The sequence below is a fragment of the Trichoplax adhaerens genome, genomic scaffold, assembly GCF_000150275.1.
Source record: "Trichoplax adhaerens TRIADscaffold_2 genomic scaffold, whole genome shotgun sequence".
Taxonomy (NCBI): Eukaryota; Metazoa; Placozoa; class Uniplacotomia; order Trichoplacea; family Trichoplacidae; genus Trichoplax; species Trichoplax adhaerens.
The window spans coordinates 2,251,806-2,276,645 of record NW_002060944.1 but is presented as its reverse complement, the minus strand read 5'-3'; the positions used below and the strand labels follow the sequence as shown (position 1 = coordinate 2,276,645).

General features: G+C 32.9%; 4 protein-coding genes across 4 annotated transcripts; 3 read left to right on the top strand and 1 right to left on the bottom strand.

Moving 5' to 3' along the window:
- Window positions 1-919: 919 nt before the first annotated feature.
- TRIADDRAFT_20563 (uncharacterized protein) lies at window positions 920-5,219 on the bottom strand (the record flags this gene model as incomplete). Its single annotated transcript, XM_002109221.1, has 22 exons — window positions 920-1,077; window positions 1,144-1,216; window positions 1,283-1,347; window positions 1,412-1,508; window positions 1,614-1,685; window positions 1,780-1,812; window positions 1,886-1,956; window positions 2,028-2,102; window positions 2,165-2,273; window positions 2,357-2,434; window positions 2,542-2,592; window positions 2,673-2,734; window positions 2,821-2,856; window positions 2,958-3,046; window positions 3,160-3,243; window positions 3,315-3,397; window positions 3,492-3,557; window positions 3,765-3,827; window positions 3,900-3,973; window positions 4,117-4,202; window positions 4,290-4,390; window positions 5,148-5,219. Coding segments are annotated over 22 exons (1,698 nt in total), but the record flags the coding sequence as incomplete, so codon positions are not given.
- A 3,285-nt stretch (window positions 5,220-8,504) lies between these two features.
- Window positions 8,505-9,726, top strand: TRIADDRAFT_53104 (uncharacterized protein; the record flags this gene model as incomplete). Its single annotated transcript, XM_002109791.1, has 3 exons — window positions 8,505-8,660; window positions 9,449-9,523; window positions 9,640-9,726. The coding sequence occupies 3 exons, from the start codon at window positions 8,505-8,507 to the stop codon at window positions 9,724-9,726; spliced, it is 318 nt and encodes a 105-aa protein (XP_002109827.1).
- Window positions 9,727-10,835: 1,109 nt separating this feature from the next.
- TRIADDRAFT_53103 (uncharacterized protein) lies at window positions 10,836-16,259 on the top strand (the record flags this gene model as incomplete). The annotated part of the gene is made up of 10 exons (XM_002109790.1): window positions 10,836-10,862; window positions 11,238-11,385; window positions 11,646-11,746; window positions 11,871-11,947; window positions 12,435-12,495; window positions 12,934-13,014; window positions 13,605-13,792; window positions 13,864-13,919; window positions 14,257-14,355; window positions 16,153-16,259. The coding sequence occupies 10 exons, from the start codon at window positions 10,836-10,838 to the stop codon at window positions 16,257-16,259; spliced, it is 945 nt and encodes a 314-aa protein (XP_002109826.1).
- Window positions 16,260-20,822: 4,563 nt separating this feature from the next.
- Window positions 20,823-23,205, top strand: TRIADDRAFT_53102 (uncharacterized protein; the record flags this gene model as incomplete). The annotated part of the gene is made up of 5 exons (XM_002109789.1): window positions 20,823-20,974; window positions 21,164-21,305; window positions 22,707-22,874; window positions 22,945-23,048; window positions 23,121-23,205. 5 exons carry the CDS (start codon window positions 20,823-20,825, stop codon window positions 23,203-23,205), a joined length of 651 nt encoding a protein of 216 aa, XP_002109825.1.
- Window positions 23,206-24,840: the final 1,635 nt, after the last annotated feature.

The window sequence follows — 24,840 nt, the reverse complement described above, 5'->3', positions numbered from 1 at the left end:
TATATGTATGAACTACACATCTGGATTTTATTAACCACTATTTACTACAATAAAAAGATCGAATCGATTGTCTAGTATTAACATAAATTAATCTATATGTAATTACTCATTTAAATCGCTCAATTTTACTAACACTATGATATAATAGTTATAGTAAAGGATAAGGAGAATCTGATATTATAGATTTTGCAATTATACGTGTATCTTTGCAATCTACCTTCCTAGTCTATTATCAACGATGTTGCGAATATGCTAGAGCAGACTAATTTCATAGCTGCTTTTTAAAGTAAAATTTATAGTTATCATCAGAAACCCAAATAATACTTTAGAATACAAACGTTGATCTTATCCTTCGGGTTTTGATACTTTTGCTGAGTTTTACATTTAATAATAATTACTTTACGAGGTAAGGAGTAAAGTGATGCTCTGTCATACCCGTAAATACAGAATTGCCAAAAGTAATAATTAGGTATTGCTATCTGCGATACATGTTTAACGGTTAATTTACATAAGCTATTTATTGTAATTATCCATTCGATGATTTATTAACAGTGCCTCGATGAGCATTTCTGTGCTAATCGAATTAATAGCTGCAGAAATGAGTACGTCATTACTACATTTGCGGCAGTTGTCGGTTTCGAGTAATTGATTATACAACTTAATGAGTTTGTATAGTCGTTCATCGTTGAGATCAAATTAACTATCTGATCAATCTATAGTAATTAGTTTTACTAGCCAGACAGCTAATTTTACCCAAATGTAATCATCACTCACCTAAAGTGAAGGTTAACATCTGATCAAAGGTAATTTAATAAAATAGATACAATGCAAGGAACCTATCAATTTATAGCTTCCTTGATCACTTTAGTGTTTCAAGTTATACCTAAATGCCGGTTACATTACAGCTATCAAAGCAAATTCAGGATGATGCTACGGTCTCTCCCAATACTTCTAAGATTTCTCGTTTGTAATCATCAAAATCTCCTTCAACTTCATTTATCGTCTGATCTTCTACGACCCACAGTTGACAATTTGTTTCTTGAATAAGGCGAGCATCATGGCTAACAAGGATTACTCCTATCAATGGTTTAAATATGCTCTTTATGATATTGCAGCAAATAAGTTCATAGATATAAAACGAACCTCCAGAAAATTCATTGATAGCATCACCAAGAGCATCAATGGATTCTAGATCCAAGTTATTTGTAGGTTCATCCTTTGATAATAAGGAAAGAATTAGATATTTTAGAAAATTATACTAAACGACAAAATCATTGTTTACCAATATCAAGATATCCGGTTGGCGTTTGTTGAGTTCTGCGAAGACAACACGTGCTTTTTGACCTCCTGTATTCGGATAACCAGTATGGTTAATCGCAAATTATCAAAATAATCCATATATAATTATTACCGGAAAGATCCCCTATTTTTATTGTGTGAGCATGGCTAGCTAGGCCATATCGGGCCAATAACTGTCGGGAATGTTGATAATTCATATCGAAGAGTCGCTGTAAAGAGTGAGGGTGTAACACTATAATTAGTTGGTTATGCGGTACTTAATCTCCATAAGTAGTAAAACAGCTCAATGTATATTTAATGAAGGCCTCTGGTACATTTAAGTATTCCACAGGGGTTTCCGTAAGATTAAGTTGGTCAGCAGCATGTTGATTGTAAACTCCTATGCGCTGTAATACATCCTCAAAGTCAATGACATTGATACATTGCTAATATGTTGTAGGTACTTAATTAGTTATTCGTAAAATGGTGTATCTTAATTACCAATCGAGGATTTCTTCTTACTTCGCCGTCAGTCTAAACAACATATAATCACAAATGAATCAATAAAATTTAATTCTCGATACTTCATTAGGATAAGTATTTTTACCGGAGTTAAATTTCCTATTAACAGATTTAGAAATGTACTTTTTCCAACGCCATTTGGTCCAACAATTGCAACTATAGAAAAAGAAACATTAACTTGTAGACTAGCGCTAGGAATTTCTGGGTCAATTCTGATCATTTCTAACCTCTTGAATTCATATCTATGCCAAAATCAACGTTTTTAAAAAGCAACGGCAGCTCAGGATATCTAAAACCAACTCCTATTAAATAAACATTTAGTTTCATATTTAGCAGAAATTTTATCATCAAATCAGCATCTAACCGTATAAACCAAGGACAGGAGGATTTAATGGTGGAGGGTTCGGAAACGAAAATCTAACAACGTATTCTCTAGGTTTCCTTAATAGCTCAGACATTGATGCAGCAGAGCCCTATTCGAGGGGTTATAAATTGAATTATATCAATACAAAATAACTAGTAAAACCGGAAAAGGTATGACATTTTAACGTAATACCTCAGAATCATCCTTATGTCCTTTCTTGCCACTCTTACTTTTTTCTTTCCTAGAAGCATTCGCCTTTGTGATTTGTTCCTACTTTGATAGATGCATTGAATTAGCACTAATGAATTATAGTATGCTTTTGCTCTAGTATGCAGATTGTAAGCAGAGAAATAGTTTAAATATAATTCAGTACACACCGCTTTTTTCTTAGATTGACCACTTTGCTTCAGATTTTTGATTTCACGTTCCTTAATTCGGTACGATTGAAAATGAGATAAATTAGTAAGAGGTCCAAAGAGACACACTCAAAATACTAAAATATATGTACCTGTTTTACGAACGCTTTTTCTCTTTCTTTGAATTTCTGTTTAAACATCTTCTTAAACATACCTAATTAATTATTAATTATAATCATTATTTGATCATATAAGCATATTTATGCCCACGGGAATCGCAGTCAATAAGAGTTAACTCACTGTAATTCCCTTTGTAGTTGTACAGTTTACAGTCATCTAATAGAAAGTTAATATTATGTCTTCAGTACAGCAATTCAAATGATGATTACGATCGTTGATAAACTATAATTAATAAAATATTGCATTTAAACGTTCACCTAAATGAATAATATCAGTACAAACATCGTCTAAAAATGCCTGATCATGGGAGACCACTAAGAGTGTTTTCTTCCAGGATTGCAGATAACTTGGATGCACAGCGAGCGATATAATGTAAGATATAGTATTTACGTACGATATAAAATCTTATATTTTCTAATATAATTGTATACAGTATTACAGCTTCTAAAAGCGACTCACTTGTCCAGCCATATTACTGCATTTAGATCTAGATGATTTGTAGGCTCATCAAGAAGGAGTAGCGTGGGTTCCATGAATAGAGCTCTATAAATATGGTCAAAATCGTTAAACTGCTCTGATCAAGAAATTTTATCGCAAATTCTAAGCAGTGTTACCTAGCTAATGAAACACGCATTCTCCATCCACCGGATAACTGTTTAGTGGGGCGCTCCTGCATCTCCAAAGTAAATCCCAAACCCTTCAATTAATAAAAACGAAATTCAAAATTATTGCATATATTACTCTCTTAAATGAAAAAAGTACGAAGATATCATTGATGAACGTTAATCTACCGCTAAAATTCGTCTTGCTCTTGACTCAGCGGATGAAGCACCAATAGCGTCAAGTTCTGCGTAAACCTGTGTTACGAGATTTATAACTTAGATATTTATGAATTTTTTCCAATACGTGAGAAATAGTTTTTGTATCAACTACCACATGTAGTCCGAAGCTACCACGAATTGAAACTTAAAATTCAAAAGTACAATATTATAATTTCACGCTGTATATTATTTAGTGTTCATCTTGAGCTTTTTACTACAACAACAGATTTTGATGTTACTAACTTCTTTTAATCTCTCGGTATTATCCAAGGGTCCACTCTCGCATTCGGCTAATAATTGTTTTTCCTACAGTATCCAAGCACTAAGTGTAAGTCTTCATTGATCCAGCGTATTATTTAAATAATAATACAAACTAACTTCCTGTAGCAGTGTCAGCCTCTTTACATCAGAATTAATGACAGCTTGAACGGCGATCTCATCCCCTATTTCTACTTCTGCGGATAATAAAATCAATCGATAGAGACTGTAAGATTTCTATTATTCTTTTGTTAGCATTTAGTTCTTTAACACGCATGTTATATTCACGGCTGCATAACTATCGAAACTTAATATAGGAACGGATTCTAATACAAACCTTGTTCACAAAGTAATATATCAATTGTAGGAGGTATTCTAAGCTTTCTTTCGGCAATGTGATTTAATAGCGTAGTCTTGCCCATCCTGCCTCGAAAATTATTAATTTTGCATTATAACAAATATTCGTAAGCACTGTAGTTATTGTAGTTCATGATCAGTAAATAAAGATACCCGTTAGGCCCAACAAGTCCATAACGCCGCTTGGCAGCGACTGTTAAAGACGCATTGACGAGAAGGTTTTTTCCGCGAGCTGATAGCGTAAAGTTCTCAACCTTAAAAAAGCATTAGTTATTTAAGTCCGGTGAGATCTTCGTTTCAAGCTATAGCTATTAATTATTTTTACTATATGGGTACATGTACGAGTATTAGGACAAATTACAGAAGCAGCCAGTTGCGTGAAAGTACATGATTGTATGAGTTATTAAACGATTTAATTGCATCTAGTTCTCCAACATTTGATGACTTTTAACAACGCTACTTTCTATTCGCAGGGCTGTTGAGGGATTGATAATTGCGATTTTCGGATTGCTATATACGAAAGGTATAACAGCGAAAGCGTAGTAGCGCTAGCTTCATGATAAAAAGTAAGCGATATTCGAATAGACTGTGCCTAGGACTTCTCTTAGGGGTCCCTGGTCTAACATATATAAGGTCTACAAGCAATGAGATCGTGTTCCTCAGTTATCGGATTAAATTAAATTTTTTTACATCAATTTTTTGGCTATTTAAATTATGACATCAATTATTCAACCGCTTTTTGGATCTATTATATTCAATATCTTACTTAAATTTTAAACTTTTGCAAAACGTCATTAGAGTTAGCCAGCAACAAATTTAAACGCTGGGATCAAATATACAGCAGCCGAGAGTACATAAAATCCTCGCATGATTTTGTATTGCTCTTAAGTAAGCGAATGGAAGTTATGCGATTTGTTTCACTTCCACTTTACCCTTGTTACAAATACAAAGTACATCTATGCTGCATATACAGCTTACAGTAATTTTCTACGGAAAATTATTCCATTATACCTTGATATCGGATGCGTTTTCTAATACAGATGCTTTTGTTGTTGACTCTTGTTGTGAAATGGAAAACTGATCGCCTTCGGACAATAGATTAAGTTGTTTCGCGTATCGTTCCTACGAAGAAATTGCAAAATGGTAGTAGCTAGCTAGCTAGACCTGAATAGTGAACGCATACTGCTAGTATCACCATAAGGTTGTAAGTTACCAGCAATTAAAATTGAAAGCCTTAGTCTATCAATTAACCTTTTTTTTCTGTTTTTTTTGTTCCTTACGAGTCAAACTTGATTTAGTAACATCTAAAGTGCAATTTTTACGTTAATATTTTTGAATGTCAGATAAGTTTAAGGAAATTCGTATAACTACCACAGGCTATCTAAAGCTAATACTTGCTGTAGTAATCTGATTAACGGTGTCGTACCGTTGCTAACTCCAGAAATTTCTTCAACCGGTTTCTCTGATACATCGCCGTCGGGTTCAGGCTTTAAGGAAAGCGAAAATTGAAAAGAATTAATGTATGAATAATCTAACTACAGACTAACTAAATATTACCTTATTCAGAGAATTTGCTTGATCATCTGTATAACTATCATCGCTATCAATTTTGGTATCTATGCAAAAGTACAAAAGGAATTAATGGTAGAAACGAATTCGAAAGCAACAGACCATAAATAAATTTCACAATCTAAACAAGGAAATCCTAAACAAGGAATTTTCTTTAGATTCAGTCAATCATTGATCTAATATATAATTTAAAATGAAAACTACCAGTGATGCATATGAGCTTAATAAATGCATCAAAGGAGAATTCTTGTAGAGAATCTGCGCTATTCAATCGCATAGACCAAAGTCTACCCGTAAGCTGATCGGTTTGATCGACACAGTTACGGTCACATTCACGGCTCATCTAAGTTTCAGTACGATCGGAAGTAATACTCGTATCTACAAACATCATTTGAATGAATGCGTTCATATTTACTGAGATTGCACATCATTTTTTAACTACTGTATACTGTATCATGTATTAGAGCTAAATTATCAAATTTATTATACCCTATACCAGCATATCTGGCTCGGTCACCATATTTTCATTCATAGGTATACAATTTAAATACAATTTACAAGAACAAGTAATGTCCAGTACTAACTCAACGAGTCAGAGAGGATTGCCAAGATAATAGATTGTTTATACGTGAGATACTAGATGTATGAAAGTGAACGAAACAGCAGTAATACGAGAGCAAGGCCTATCCAAATTTAATGAAGCTGCCTGATGTTGGTTTACGTACAACGTAGGATCATACACTATCGTTTTACCAACTACGATTTATAGCTTTGTAGAGTATAAGTGGCAGTATATCGACTTTGACAGCAGATACTGTAATGCTCAAGTTATAACATGGTATAGTATAAAATTGTACCTGACTGGAATGTAGCGGCATCTGGATTCTTCACCTTATCCTAGCATCAACAATCAGGAAAATGCGGCATTCAGTACTTATGAAAACGACGAAAATTTATACGATAAATATTTACAATATATCTACGTACTTGCTGCGAATTAATTATAATATACTATAGTTGATTCTACGATTATAGTTAAGAGTAGTACTTAGGTGTAGATGGATCATGTACCTCATTTTCTGTTTTTGCCGTTCGTACCGGGATAGCTAGTGAAATTTACAAGAGAACATAAATGTCATATGCTGTAGCCGTACAAATTGACTTTAAGATACTATAATTTATAATTAATCAGCGGTATAGAGGTCGAATTTGGGTTGTTTCGTTTGAGGTGAGTAAAAACGGGTGCACACTATTTTCTAGTTGTTACGGATCATTAATGATCTATCGCTGCTCGTAAATTAAGAAGTACAGTACAGTACTTATACAAAAAATGCAATTTAGATTAATTTTTTATTAAATACCAAAGTTTTGTCAGATTGAAATACGGCCACATGGTACAGCATAAAGCATAAAAATCAAATCAAATACGACGTTCCAGATGCAAATTTTTTGTAGCTAGTGTTACAGGTGTATTACAATTCACAAAGCTATCAGATTTCGTATGCGAATCGAACGCGTATCCTGCGATCGTATTGCAACTAATGAGGCTTATTTCCAGAATTAAATCAAGCCATAGCTTAGAATGCAGTACAGTACAGTGATCCTTTGTCTGATAATGGTTAACCTCAAATACTTAGCCATATTCTAAAAATCACTCTCGTACTTTCAGTGCTCTCGGTCGATAGTGCTTTATCTTCTTCTTTAGGTCCGATATTGCTTCTCTTCGGAATCGCATCTTTCTTATTTTTATTTTTTTTACCCATTATACCTTGATATCAATAGCGTTATACAGTACTGTACTACTAAAAGCGTAAAAGATAAGAAACGAGCAGCCAAAGATCAGCACAGTTAAGCACAATAATTGAAATTCAATGTTGCGATTCACGTACGCTAGTGAAACTAGGCAGGGATGATATTCATCTCGTTTCAGTGTACTGTAGTGTACTGTACTGTACAGTATCTTGGACCGTGGACTACTGTACTGTACTGTACAGTACTGTACAGTACTCAAAGAAAACCTCACTGCATGTACCGTAGAGTACAGTACTGTACACTCAGCGTACAGTACTGTAAAGGACACCACCGTACTGTATTGTACAGTTTCAGGTTTAACTTATTAACTTGATGTTCAAATCCTAACCCATGGACTACTACCTGTAGATGCACATACTGTACATTCACATGGAAATCTGGACAAACATTCATTCAGTCAAAACTTTGCTTCAAATTTACTGTAAATGTAGTTGCGAAAATAAATCTTTGTTTCAGTTTGAATGTTATTACGACAATAAAACTTTGTTTCAAGTTTGAATGTTATCCCAGCATTCATTCAAAATTTTAACATCCAAACGTTCGCGGTGAATGTTGGTTAACGAAAGTTCACTAGCTGAAGGTCGGCAGCTCTATCCATGCCTAGTAATGCACAGTAAAGGGTAGCCTAGCTGGGAGGTGTTGCCTACCCTTTACCCTCACTCAACATTACTGTTTAAGGCGATGTTGGGATCGTATGACATACTGTACACTCAGTGTACAGTACAGTAGTGTACTGTACTGTACATACTGCACAGTACAGTACTACTGTACTGTACTGTACTATATTCAACTGTACTGTAGATGCAGAACTAATCTCCATGGTTACTAGTTACCTCTGCAACTGGGCGCGTCTGCATTTCTAACGCTATTGTGTACTCATCAATTCAGCAAGTCCAACTTGTGATAACTTATAACTTCTATGTATTCATATTCTACATAACCGTATAATATTGTCATAACAAGATATTCTTACCGTGTTTATCTACAATGTTTCGATGTTGTTTTGGTAAGGAAGAAATAAGTCAAATAGATCACCAGGCAAATGAGAATCCAACAGCAAGAACCGCTGCATGTCATAGTGAGCCAGTAACATGTATTAATAACATGAGCTACGGCGTTACGATATCTGGTAGCCAGGATAAGGTAATGCTATATGTGTACGTATAAGTATCGTGTAGACATTTTTATGATACGGATATTGAAAGATTTAGCCTTCATAGTATTGTAATATTTTAAATTTATTATAATTAACAGCTGTATATTATTGTGTATAGTACATGAAAACTTGGTTATGGTATTCTAAAACCTGACCATTCAGTTAGAATCTTCATGGAGCAAACTTTGCAAATTTTATTATTCTATATTATAGTCTCTCACTAAATATTCGCACTGTAGTAGCAATTACTTCTCTATATGCAATGTTTCAGACCGTTATTACCGAGTAATGTCTCACGCAACTAACCTTACAGAATGCTCCCGGTTCTCGTTATATTCTTATTATATCTTACATCTTAAAGCACAAAGTATTACACGTACAAATATGTAACATTATCTACATAGTTCAACTTGACTCCTCTTACTGATATCGGGGGTCAGTACAATACTCTTATCGCGTAGTTATTTTATTCACTAATACCGAACCTGAACCTCTAACGTTCATCATACTGACTACACAGAATGCATACTAATACCATAGCACGTATAATATTAGTATAACATCTCACTACACTATATTTACAATTATAGTTACTTTCTATTGGTTGATCATCATCTACTTTGGTCTTCTGATCAGATCAATCAAGTACTTTGTTAAAAAGTGCTAATTTTCGTATTAATATGTTATACAAAGATGATAGTTATGCTACTTCCTTTTTGCAGCATTGTCTCCAAATTAAACGAAGCGTAAATTTGAAATTTCTTGTTTTTCGTAGACAGTCCTGGCCTATAACTGGAGGACTGGTAATATCATACGCAGATGGTTCGGGCATAATAAAGAAATCACAAAGGTACAATAAAAAATTCAAGCATTAAATTCGAACCTGGATATACCTACATAATGTATAAATATGATGGTATATATAACTATACTTTATTACTATCAGAAAATTATTCCCCTGAATAGGTAACTGGAAATTACGTAAGACTGAGATCATTTACTTTACGTTACGTAACAAAGTTGGCAGTGAATTGGACTCAACTACAAATGTAAATCAAGATATTTCGATGCTCTATCGTTAATTGTATTTTAATTAATTTATATCAGTTACTGAATCCTGAATATAAATAAATAATAATGTAGCAATCTTACAGTGATCAGAATCACATATACTATACATTAATAATATTAAGCACAGCTACGTGTGGGATCGATAAAATACTGGTAGGGGGTTTAATAAGATACAGACTGAAGTACAGCGGCAACATAAAAATAGCATTTAACAAGATTTTTAGAATTACTGCCATTTCTAATAGATTGTTCCTTTAGGGTGACGTATAGTTACACTAAGGGGTTAGATTCTCACTTGTATACAGTAGATATATACTTATATTCTTCAACTTAATAAACCGAATAGGTGAAAACTATGGTTCATTTATGGAATATTTCACATAAAAAATTTGAACTGAATTAGCAATGACTGTAGGCTACTAGCGATAAGCACAAGTTAAAGAATCTAAAGAATCTAACAACGGAAGTTGTCGAAATTGAGAGAAGCTCAGTTTAAATTATAGTCCAGTACAGTATAAGTACTACATACTGCATATATCACTCAGTCACGTGGTTATATATAATTTTAAATCCGCAAAAATTGTAATACTTTGAGGATCTGTTTGTTATTCTCATGTAATTCTACCTTAGAGACTAGAATGTATTTCTAATAACGTCTTACTGTGTTGCAAATGAATCAACACGGCGTTAAATACATGTAACTTATTACTTATCCGTAATGATTATAATTTTGCAACACTATATCAGACTACTGTATATTCATGCTTATATTTGAAGGTCGTAGGAAGCCTATGTACAGGTTATTACCTATGACTGAGTGAAGGCACGCTATGAATTATGCCCGCGGGACATAGCTCAGATGTTGTACCTTCACAACGGCGAAGACAAGATGATCAAAAGTAGGTAGATCTTTGTTATCAAACAGATTTATAAGACAATACAGAGATAAACTGGGCTCTTGGCGCGGAAATTAGATATAAGCAGAGAGCAATGCAATCTACTAGTATTTATACTTTAGTTACTGACAATCTCATCTTAAATCTACTGAAGAAGTATACGAGTGCTTCGATGAAGTAATAACTGATTTCAACATGGTCGTACACTGCATGACCATGGAGGTAAGAAAAAATAGATAGAGGTTTTTTTCTTACCTCTATGTACATGACACTTTCCTGTTACAATCATAGACCAAAGGTGGAATTTCTCTTCCTTCTTTTAATAATCCACTAACTTCGTAATACCTTCTGTAAAACGGATACAGTCAAAACTTATAGTCCACTCCGATCCAATCGACGAACTTAATAATTCAAATTGACAATGTCCCACGTCCCATTATCCTCAATCTGAGCTTAATTCTGCAATAGAAAAGTAACATATTCATCCTCATAGTCATCGTATTATTCCTGTTGAGAATTTATATCATCAAAATTTATTCAGCGGTCAAATTTTGCTTTCGATTAGTCTTTTAATTTAATATCAAATTTCTGCTACAGGTTATACATGCGAACATAATTCGATCAGTCTTCAGTTGCTCTAGAGATCGTAGCATTCGAATGTGGCAATACGACGGTGAAAACGACGATTTTATTCGTGAATTTATCGGCCATGATTTGGTAGTTACAGGCATTACCGTTAATTCAGGTAACTTAAGTTTAAATTCGTAGCTTTATCTAGTATGTTTTCGTATATTTCAGGAAATTGGCTAGAATCGTACACTTGAACCAGTATACAATTGTCCACTTTATTGATTTATCAGAATGAAAACTTTTGTTAATATACACTATTTATTAAATTTAAGATTTATAAGTTACCACAGAAAGTAGATTTAGGGAATGGGATGTATTCTCTGTTTCAGTATACGTAATTAATAACACCGTGCTCTAATGGTTCTGCTATTATAGACAATACTAATTTATGTTCTGGATCTCGTGATAATACGGTTTGTTTATGGGATATTGAAACTGGAAAAGCAATAAAGCGACGAAATATTAATAGAAATTTGGTTTGTAATCTACTGAGATAGAAACACTGATTAACTATTTCGGCGACGTTTTGAACATCTTTGTCGTGCTGGAAGGATTTATGACTAACCTAACTAAACAGTAGTATTTCCTGTTTTCGTGAAGGTGACACATTTGCAATGGTTTCCTAAAGAGAGTAGTAATAATCTCATTGCGCAAACAAGCGAAGATAAATGTCTAAGGTAAAAATATATATAATTTATATGAATTTATTATAAACTTGTAATAGTAGACTGTTATAAATATCCTTCAAATGAAACAAATTTATATTTCGCATTTCTGGTTAATAAATAAATTCATACCTTCTTATTGTTTCTACTAATCGGAAATATACGTATGCTAACCCAAATCTATTTCCTTTACTAATCCTAGCGATTAATACTAGTATGTAGGAAAAATAGGGATGCGCTATTAGATTTTCAAGTTTTTATACTCGGAGTATACTGTACTGTTGCTGTTTCATGTAATAAGATTCTCTTTACTTTCATAAAATTGGTTAGATTTTAATGTCAAAGATGTAGAGTCCTGTAAAAAATCTATCACATAACATTCCTAATGCAATACCACATTTAGCCATGATAACTTTTATTATGAAGGCGCAAATAACTGTATATGTAAACAAAGGATTTTTACTTGACATTACGTAATTTATCTATTTGTTTTTCTAAGGATATGGGATTCAAAATCAATGGAAGTTGCAATGACCTTTCCAGCACGACATAATATACTTGTAAGTGAATGGTAGGCACTACTTTCCTAGTACTACATCACTGTATTGGAATTAACTAAAAAATTCGACGTATCAACGAAACTTAAACAGTTATCAAATGAACAGTGCTGATTTCAACGTTGCATAGTTATTTTTCTCTAAATAACTCTTTCAGTAATCCCTTAACTTCCAGTCATCTAAACGCAATAATTAAAAAAAGAATTAAATTCAAACGACTAGTTGCTGTATAAGAAAATATATTAATTCGAAATTTTTAAAGGTGTATCAAATTATCTTGATCCTCAAATTCTTTATTTGTAGCTGCAACTATGAGTCACTAATAATTAAAGGCTTAATACAATCTACGTTCTAGGAGATAGTATTCTGTTTATAGTTTACAATTTGCTGTTTCCAATCATTGCATTTTGTTACTTAACGTTAGTTTGCATTTATTTGTAGACGTACTGTGATATCAGCTGCGACGGAAATTATGTGATCACAAGTGGTAGCGGAGTTAATAATCAAGGCTGTGATTGCGTGGTATGATTAAAATGGATATTCATACGCTTTTTATGAGATTCGTTCTTAGTTACTTGCATAGTACCGTGCGCTTTTGATATTAGGTTCAAAAACATTTAGTTAAATGTTATAAAAAATGGTACGGAGACAAGATTGGAAAAATACAAATATTACAATTATTCACGGCGTAACGATTGTAGAGAATGAAATTTATTTATAAATAGTCATATTTTAGGTATTTCTATTCATTACTTGTATTTGAATTTAAAAATCTAGTAAGACTTTGAGTAACCCTTAGATAATTAGATTAGATAACACATAGTTCTTAACGATTAGTGTGCAATTCGAATAATTAAAAGTAACGTTATAGTTATTGCATTGTTAACTGTACTGATAGGTTGGGTTCAATAGATCGAAGAAGATTATAACTTACCCTGATGCTGTACTTTTAACTTTATTTACCAATTAAACAAGAGAATCGTCATTTTTTACATTGAATCGTATTCCGATTGCCATCATAATCTTTGATTTAATACAATTCCTATAGAATGATAAATGCAATCTTATCCTCTTAGAAGTGACTTGTCCGAAATTGTGTGCACATTTAATAGATGTGGGATGTAAGAGCGCAAAATGCCGTAGCGAAATTTTATGGCCATTCCTTGACCGTTTCTGCCTGTTGTTTTGCTGCCTTCGACAAAAATTTGTTAGAATATTATGTTTTAATTGTTGAAATTAGTGTACTGCCTTTTGCATTTCGTTGGGTATTTCATGTAGGAAACCATAGCTTTGTATTCATGTACTGTAGATTAGTGATACTCTCTTTCTTAGGCTTTCTTTCTCAGGTAAAATTTTTTCGTGATTGTACAGAATTCTTACTTCATCCTACGATCATTCCGTCCGTATGTGGGATAAAAATACTACCGGTACGAACTGCACTGTTAATATTCATTGCCATTGCTGCATGGAAATTGCATTTCTTAGGCATTTTAATTGATGTGATATTTTTATAGATTGTGTATTACAGTAGCTTGTATACAATAATAATATTTTTAAAAATTATTAAGATGATGAGGTAGTGATTAAAAGGGAATGTGGTCTTCTAGTTTCTTATTGCATAGCAAAGATTATGGTAATGATAACGTAGCAATTACATATTATTAAGCGGTTGAGAATATGTATTCTGCAACATTTAAAGTTATCATTTATATTCATTGTAGTGTAGGTGACGTAATTCTATTTTATTATTACTCCGTGTTACAGATTGTCTATTGCAGTATAGCATTAATGGAGCTGGACCCATCACTGGAATTTGTAGCGATACAGATAAGCAGTTAGTCTTAATTTTTCTCTTATCTGAAAGTACGATATAATAGGCACGATATGTTGTCTGTTATTTATTTATTCATAATTATATTTTTTTAAGCTTTTGCTGTTCAACCCATGCGGATGGTATTCATGCGGTTCATGTCAATACGGAAACTTCAGTAGCCACTCTTAAAAGAAAATTTTAATTGTTGTTGCTCATACTGTATGTTGGAAACTTGGAATGCTATTTAAATAACAAATATGGCGTTGATAGAACTTACATAGCGTTCAGCCTTTTTAACACCACTTTTCTTTAAAATACATTCTTACTATGTACTATTTATAACGACCAACAAAAACTTGAATTTGACTAAATTGCTTTACAAGAAGTGTGCATTTATGCCATATGGATTTTGATTAACAGTACCGTGGGGCTAAATTGTAAGTTCATAAACAAGCGGTAACTGGAACTTAGAGTAAAATACCTTCAGGATATAGTTGATCAGATGTGACTGAATAATTGAAAGGTATCTGGTATCTAATATTATTTGGTGGTAGATGATAGAGGTTAAGATTTTAGTGCTGCATTTTATTTTACAGACTGAGCTATTCATGTACTATTTACGATTGATTAAGAGACTCTTCCATCGCACAAAGCTTGGTAAATGGAGATTAATTGTCACTTTCACTTTGTTTGCAAAGTGCGACATTGTTATTACGAATATACGACCATAGTACTAACACTCTTGTTACTGGGTCATACTTTTTACATTCATGAGTCAACAAATGTTTACTGCTACTGAAAACTGTAGCTGCTTTAATTTATTACTCGCATGAGATACTTTGGTCAGAAGTTCTACGTATTCGATTTAAGTGCTTTATTAATTAATTAGTAAGTACTATTGTAGGATAGAATAGCGAAATAATTTACTTAGTAAACAAGCAGGCGAAGTATCGTAAGCAGTTCCACTAGTCATTTGATGTACTGTATGTCAAAGACAATCAGTTACTATATCTACGCATAGATATGGTATATTTTACCATTTCACACGAACAACGTATCAGTAGGGACGACGCAAACGCATACTTCTGGGTAGGACTGGTGATCAAATATTTCACTGCCGAATAAAAGGGATGGGACTAAGCACAACAGATTTTGTAGACCTTTGGGTCGCGAGAAGGCTTTCGGACTAGTTAACATGAAATCATTTTGGTTTTAAAATTTAGGGTCATAGTAAAGTCTTGTCCACCTCGGATATGATTTATGCGTAGGCCGGCGATTATTTATTAGGGTGCATAGGGTCTTCTAACTCATTACATGTATATATTTTTGCATTATCGGAATTATGTATAGGTACATGATATAGCAGAGAGCAATGAAAATGTACAAGGTAATAACACGCCGCTTGCATTACTCAATTTTAAAAACATTAAATATTTAAAAGACATGATCAAATACTGTTCTTTCTCTCATCCGATGTCTGATACTGGTATGGAAGCTCATTAAGCTAGTTTAAGTTGCGTCTATCAAATAATGAAAATGTAGTTATATGTTACATATGATCAAGGATTTTTAGAAGTGGCACGTCCACTAATGAATATAATTCATAACAATTATCATAGTACATTGGAAACGGTTCTTATTTACAATTAATATAACTCGGTATTCAGCTAACTATCATCATTAATTTCATCAATTGGAGGCATGCTTCATCATTTGAATTAGTTTTATCATTAAAATTTTCAGAACATTTTCTATTCAACAATTATTGCTTCATCCCAAGGTCCGTGAATATTACTGCAACAATAAATACTTTCCATTAATCATTTTACGACTTTAATCTACCATAGGCGACATAAAATGCTTTACTAACTCTTTAAATGCTTGCAATCGATGTAGCCATAGAGGACAAAGCACCATGATACAAAATTGTAAGATTAAGAATAGTAATGCATAATCTATCTTGATAGCACATAAGCATATGAGACATACTACAAATGTCAAAGATGTTAACAATTTCCGTCGGCTGTCGTGTTTTTTCTGAAAGTATAAAAAAAATTGAATAAAGAATTATATCAGATATACTGTACTATGCATTATGAATGGCAATGGAACTCTAGAGCAATATATCAGAGTGAACTAATGTACATTAAGACCATGGACATACGCGTATATAACAAAGATATACTTGGTAAAGTAATTCACTATTTTTAGTCAAGAATAGAACTTGCCAAAAATGAAGTATCAAGTCATGTTATAATTCTGTATCCGAGATATATCGCACCTGATATTTACTTCTGAAGACAGGCAAAAGTGAGAAAATTTGAAAACCGAATAGAATAGTTGCAAAAGTATGCTCCAAAGTTGGTAATCTCGAGGCTAGACATACTGATGCGAAGACTGAAGAATACACCCTATATGAATGTAAATAGATTGGTAGGTTTAGTATAAATTTTTATGCAATATCAAAACACTTACTATTTCGTTTGACACATTATCTAAGTAAAACGATATTATTTTAGGGCAATATGAGTAGAACACTTGCGTAGAATATCAGCAGCTGCCAATATTGTACGTACACGCATGGAACTGTATTTGGTAGCAAACGCGTAATCCTGCCTTATAGATCAGGTTTATGACAGAGACAACAAACAACTGCGTATATTCGACAGACTTCAGAGTATTGTTGTGTGCTGTTTCTAATTATTTACGGGTATATCACAGATTCACGGTGTGATCGTATGTAAAGGTTGATTGTTGATATTGTCTCATGGGCTACTCATCGGAGATCTAATAAAGCAATTTTAACTAACAAGACTTTTAAGTTATCTGCTGTCAAAAACTTGTTAATAAATAGCATAGACGGTATTCAATTATAGGAATTTGTAAATTAAGCAGACTAGATATGTTCGGGTAGCAATTTATGCGAAGTAATCATTTACATTCATAGTATTTCGGTTGTAATAGGAATGGTATTGCCTGAAATTAGATTCTGACTCGGATAAATCTAAACATTCACACAATTAGCCAGGCTAGGCATGATAAGTAATCGTAATAAATTGCTAAATCTCAAATTGTATGTAAAATATTACTAAGCAGCTAAATATAATCGCTGTATTCATTGTCCTAATATTTACCGCGTGTATATTTAAATATCGATTAGATGGCATCTACCAGAGGTTCGTGATATCAAAATGTAATAAACTGCTTTACTTTTTATATTTTCTTACTTAGTAAGCTTTATCCTGTGAGTGCATGAAAGTATTACACTGGTACTTATAATCGCATGCTAATTACCTCAAGGTCTTTAATGAATGAGTAGATTTACCGATACATCGTAATGTCTAAAGTCATTATTTAAGGTTTTAATCATCTAAACTTAAGTTGGAAATAGATATACTAATTAATAAACGGTGTGAATGAACAGTTATGAATTGTTAATGCATAATCCTTATAATAAGTCATCGTTAATTCACCGAGCATTCAAAATGGGTATGTACAAATTGAATATCAAAACATAATAGCAGTTATAGGATCGTAAATCTTAATCAATACTGTAATATATCAAGTTGTTAAATATAGTATAACTGACATTAAAAGCGAAGACAAAATGGCAATCAAATGTCATCAATATGAAATATTTTTCCTGTTCTAGAAATTTTGATATATTGATGAACATCAAGGTAATCACTAATCATTGCTTTGAATTAGGTATAAAACTATTATAAGATTATAATAAATGCTCTATTCATATATTAGCCCTCACGTGTCTGCTTGGTCATATCCATAGTCATGAAAGACAAGATGGCATACAAACATTAGAACCTACAAGGAACAGAATAAGGATCAGATATTTACTCCAAGATCACTTAGCAACTGTAATGGAAGAGAGACGAATACGAGGCATTGCATTAGATACATCTATCAAATCTGATTGGGAATTGAGGATTATAGCGAGTATTATAAAATTAATCATTGGCTAAAGTATTACATCCAGTTGCATATGCTGGAGATCGCGTTCACTTATAGTTTGTAAAGTATCATGTTTAAATAGATTCGCGAGTAACTTCATATGACGTAAGATATGGCGTAAAAATTTTCGGTTCTGTGGGTTATGGTATTTACAAGTTAACGATTTAGATAAGTTCCTAAATATAGTAATAATTTCTGATAAATTTAGGATGTAGTCAGTATTACCGCTATTGAGTAGATTGTATCGCTGCAAATGGTATAGGTCAATGTTCGGAGTATTGATGAGAATCCAAACAAAAATCCAGCCAAAAGCAAAGAACACCTTACATCGTCCACATCTGTAAATAAGCAGCGACGTGAAATATGAAGTTTGTATATTAATCAGTGTAGGTATATTTTCTAACTTAAACTTTAATTTGATAATTTGAAATATGAAAACGAAGAATGCCGTGTAAAAATTACGCATATAGTCATTCTCATCAGGTATTCCATTAAATTCTGCTAGCTAATTATAGATTTCAGACGAGTTGATTTTTAAGTAATCAAAAGATATTTAGATACGATAATATATGAATGTAAAATTGTTGTTATCAATTTGTTGTAAAGGCTGCTACAGTATACTCGCATAGTACTATAATCATTATGAAATGTGGTAGTACTCTACTGCAAATACTTTACAAGGATATTCATATCCAACATTTATTAATAAAGAAACTGAAACTTCATCAGGAAAAATTACTCTCCAAAGGGGCATATACTAACGAGTTCTGTTCATTCTTCCAGCTGGAGAAGTAATACTATCCATGACTACTATTATATATCCACCAACTGTTAAAGTTGACGAGATTCCAATTAGAAGATATGGAGAGAGGAATTTCCTTTGCATATACGCAAACATCGCAACGAATATGAACACGCTAGTCGAAAAATACGAGTGCAATTTATTAGTCATTATAATACTTTACTACTACAACAGTTAATTTTTAGCTATTCATTTTCATTTAGTTATTTTGATTTTGTGTAACAATCACAAAATTACCTGCTTATTTGTTGCGAGATAAGTCCAGCCTTGCCAAAAATCTGGGATAAACTATGATTGCGGATATGGCCTGAAGAGAGAAACACCGAAAATAAATGATTCACTAGTGGAGTTATCTCGGAAGAATGAGGAGATGTAATATTGTACTGCACACAGATAGTAATATCCAAAACTGTCACCGAGATCGATGCAGTGAGGCTCCGATCCCGATTTCTAAGTAAGGAAACACTTGAAATTGATCGTGAAATATTGATACTTAAAGCATGGACTTTTAAACCTACGTGTGAGCTGATAGTGTAGTGACATGATGTTCGGCCATGCTACTGAATTTACTCATTGGTGAGCGTTATCATTTAGCAATAGAGTAAAGCTTACGAGTCTCAAGGTACGGTAATTTGAAATTAGATATAAAATAAATAAATTTTAAGGAAACCAGTGTATGCCCACGGACTCTGTTCATTGATAGCTAGTCGGACGAAAAACTTCACGCACAAGCTTTTTATATAATACTGTACTAGTTGAACCCGCTCACTACGTTCCAAATTCGACGTCAGGCAGTTAATTAAATGTTTATTAAAAAATGAATGAGTTAACTATTTCTGAAATACTTCGGGAAATACGATATTTGTTTACATGCGGCTTAACCTTAACGCAACATGTACAGTATTTCCTTTACTATATATAACTATATAGAACTGTACGTAAAAGTTGCAATGCTGTACTTATGCAGTATAATGTGCTGTATTTATTGCACGGTTAATAGCGTACAGTAATCAATGTTATCAAGATAAGCTTAGCTTACGATTCTTCTCTAATAATTGTAAAAAGGATCCATCTACAAAATTGTCGGGATATGGCTGGCTTTTGTAGAGTATCTTCCTCCATTTCGAACGGCTGTCCATGGTACAACAGGTATTGATAAAAATACAGTATAGTAAATGTTAGAACTCTGCTGCAGTTTATCTTTTACGTGTGTACCATATTACCGTTATATGATAAAAGGAAGCAAGATCAGTGCTTTCGAAAATTGAGTAGCTGTAATATTGTCGCATTTAGGCATTTGGGCAGCATTGTGTGAGTGTGTAGTAACACCGTACAGGATAGGATATGATTGAATTTTTTAAATGAAATTAGCATATATGAGCGACGTCGTGGTTCCCACAACGGGAAGTATAGTACAGTACAGTAACCTTTCACTGTTTACAGTATCATTCATGAATCGTACCGTACTGTACAATCGTGTCTAAAATTTTTTACTACTGTACTGTACACTGTACAGTATGCCAACTATACAGTATAGTAAAGTATAGTACAGTAAATTACAATATCATTTTTACGGAATAATCATGAAGACGATTACCTTAATTTTGCATAGAATTAAAGTATAAAAGTATCTATTTAAATGTGAGATTTGAGAGTCCGTTGGTCTATTAAATAATTTTAGTTATACAGTATATAATTATTGCAGCAAGTTCGTATGCGTACACTACAAACAGTATAGAGAGAATTATGGTCGGCTTATCGCGAAAGAAAGCAACAGTAGAACCAGTGATCCAAGCTACTGAAAGTGATTTACGAAAATCGATCGATGTCGTTTTATATGAAATTATGAAAGATGACAAAGGAGTGAATATATCACCATCCCGTCATTTGAGTATTTAGTAAGTCACGAACTATTTGGAATACAATGCGGCGTAATTAAAAATTGCAAAAATATTTATGGTATTGCTTTACTGAATAATATATTTTTCATATGCAGTACTCGTACTAGTACAGTAGGTATGCTCTATTTTTATTTAACTACCTCAAATCTTAAAAATATAATTGTCTTATCTATTGTTCTCTTGCAGCAAATCTTTACCAGTGCTAGGAGTAGATCTTAACGCAGACTCTCCAGGAATATTACGTTCTGATGACGACTGTATGATGACACAACAACTTAATCATGTGGCGGAGACTCCAAAAGTGGTAAAAGCAGTCAGTAGAAAGAAAGTAAGACGAATTATAACAGAGTAATAGCAGTCTAATCACATATTAATTACAAATCTTTATGCGATTTTATGGTTCATAAATTTCGATGATCATAGCTCCCCTAACTAGAGAAATACAAGTACATTATCGTGTACTGTATTTAAATGCGAACATAATAACTTCTATTTTCGGAATAATAATATAAATGAAAGGCACTATAACACAGTATTATAATTATGGGTTATACGACATGTTCTCGGTGTACGAGTATTCACTAGCTTAGTGAAAACCTGGGTATCAATACAGTAATTATACACATTTGCCTTTTGGACACTCAGACTCTAGTTTACTTATACATGTTATATAGCAAATTCGTCGGAGTTTTTCGTTAATTACATGCAGTATCTTCATATGAACTATACGATGGATTAGAAATCATCATCCATTTGAAAAGCGAGAGCCAAATTATTTATTCTGCTACTGTACACTTAGTCATGGACCACTAGAACATTGGGTTCTAGCGGTCGATGACTTAAGCTAAGTGTGATAATGATGGAAGATTTGAATGATAATACCTGCTGTATAAAATCTACTCTATTGCAGTTATTAAATTTTGCATATGCGTTATAATAAGGGACTTGTATAGAGGAAGGAGTAAGGTCCTTGGTATAATATGTGTTATAGTGCAACTACCACAGGGTATGGTATCTATAAACATTGGTCGTAAATGGTTCAGTTTATAGGCTAATTTAGTGTAGTCTATTATTTCGCTTCTTGGAAAGACGTGTGTAGTACAAGTATCTGCGGCTAAGGAATAGGTAGGTACGAAATGCTGATGTTAGTACAGTGTGGTCGGAAACTAGGGATAGACATTTTGAATAGCTGTCCAATAAATTATTCTGGTAACACTTAGCGTGCAAAGTGCAGCTATCTGAGACTGATGAAAGTAAGATACAAGCAAATCACGATCGACGGAATTACTGACAATGTAAAGACTCTACAGTAGCGATTGCACTCAGGTTTAAGTATTCAAATACCTTATGTTATATAATTATCCATACAGTATACAGTAGAAGGAATCATACAATTATATGTTTAACGGGTCTCTCTATAAAATTAGGAGTACAATTCATGCTCTTGAATAATTATAAGCATGGAAGGCATGTACACACATGCAATATTATTCTAGTTTCCCATGATGTACTAAACTACACTGAGACTAATGATAATTATACAAATAATTAATGCCTGTGATTGCAAGATATACGAATGTTCGTGCACGGGGAAAAATTTTCGTATGCGGAATATGTACTTAAAAATTTTACACTGAATTTCAGTGGTTATGATTGTTACTTCTTGGTTGATGACAGAATTGCAGTACTGTAATGTGGTCTTACGTCACACAATCCAACCTTAATTTAGATACATCAAGCTAGTTCGACGGCTGTTAGACTACTAGATTCTAACTCGGGCACAGCAACATTAACACCTGAAATGGAAGCAGATTTGGAGATCTTGAAGATGAGGCATGTTTTGGATCCTAAAAGACACTATAAAACGGTTCTTCGAAATCCACCGAAATTATTTCAGGTTAAATATATTAATTCTCTCTTCATAGTTCAGTTTTATTCTAAAATTTATGTGTCTTATCGTTACCTAGATGGCAAGAATTGTTAAAACACCGAAAGGATTATTTTCTTCTCAATTTCGGAAAAGTGATAGAATGTCTGTGGAGGACTTTCTGGTTGATACTAAATTTAGAAAGTAAGTTTTATAGAGATTGGTATTTACCCATATTTGTTTTGCAATTGACTGTATTTCATATAATTACTATAGATACTGTACAAAGAAATTTATGGAAATCCAACATTTAAGAAGACGCCATAAAAAAAAGAATATGCGCCGTTTCGGAAAAGTCTAATAATTATGTAAACAGAAATTTCTGTTCATATTGTTATAGTTCTGTGTATTTAAGAACTAATCTTTGATCAATTGCTCTAGTGTCTATTCGGATATGCTAGCTAATTCGCTACTTTACTGATTTAGTTGATTTGATAACTTCGATTTTTATTAATAAAAACTTGTCTAGGGATCGTTGTCTAATTGTCCGTTATGTACAACTAGTTCTGAAAAAAAAGAAGATAATCGGGTTGCATTTAAAAACTTGTGTACTTTTAATACAGTACAGTATTACTGATGTAAGATTGTGCACAACAGTAACGCAGATAGTTATAAAAAATAAATGTCGATGTGGATTAATAAATATATATATAATATATACATTTACCCCAACCCTACTGTTGTGTCTTGGTAGTTGATAACGATAAATCATCTGAATCATCTTATCTACGAATGAGGGCGATTGTAAGCTCTACACTTAATCTAGTATAACAGTGCACGTTTGATATTTCATTATTTTTTAGTCAAACTACTTGATAAAAATGCTATATAACATAATAGTTTAGATAATTATAATCAAACGATAACTATTTGATCGAGGAGAAAAGCTAATTCGTGAAAGAGAACGTGTATTTTGAGTTTGGCGTCTCATTTAATTTAAATTTCGTCATTGCTATGAGCATTGTATAGTCATGGACTTCTAGAAGACCTGAACTGATCACCCCCTCAGACAGACGAACTTTTCTAACCAGATGAGATTGTAAATATCGAAAAATGGCTACTTAGTATGGATCTTTCGTAACTGTTTTCTAAATAAGGGATAACATTTTTACTTTAGTGGTCCCTGTCAAAATATTGTGCAAAACACTTTGATATGATAGTACAATACTGTACTTTACTGTACAGTAGTATGTAGACGGTCGATTTTAAATTGGCTGATTTTTTCCAAGTTTTAGGTAATATTATGTTGAATCTTATTATCTCTTACTAAGTTCTGCTTGGAAATAGTTATACAAGATTGTAGATGTTATTTAAAAAATTAGTAGTAGTGATTTACAGTACTGTACAGTACAGTATTACTTAGTGTACAGTACGGTATGTAGTGTTGACTTTACCGTGAGCTACCGTACATTACACTGTAACGTCATGTTGGTTGATACAGAAAATTTTAACACCAAAGCGACGGTTATACAGAGCTATCTCTAATAAATAAATAAATAAATTAAATTTTATTTTGAATTAACTGACAGTGAGTAAAATAATAGATGTACAGACTGCCTACCGCATACTGTACAGTATACTTTTTGAAGTTTTTTTAAGTTTATCTTTGTCTCATAGCTGCAGTGAAGCTCATGGATGTTTCAAATCGAAAATTCTTTTCGAGCGCTTCTTTGATATTTTTGTCTGTAGCATTGATTGTATTAACTGTTAAACCTAGTTTGGGAAACGATTTTCATCGTTATTATCAAAGCATAGAGGATAATGGAGGCTGGTAAATTATAATTACTGTATTGCATTTTAAATTTTTGATCAGTATAGTATTGTACTGTACATTTGAGCTATTGTACTCGTATGTTAATCATGACGGCTGCAGCCATATTTGTGATATTGATATTGGATGAAAGATCTGATTTCGCAGATTTGCAATCATTTCTCT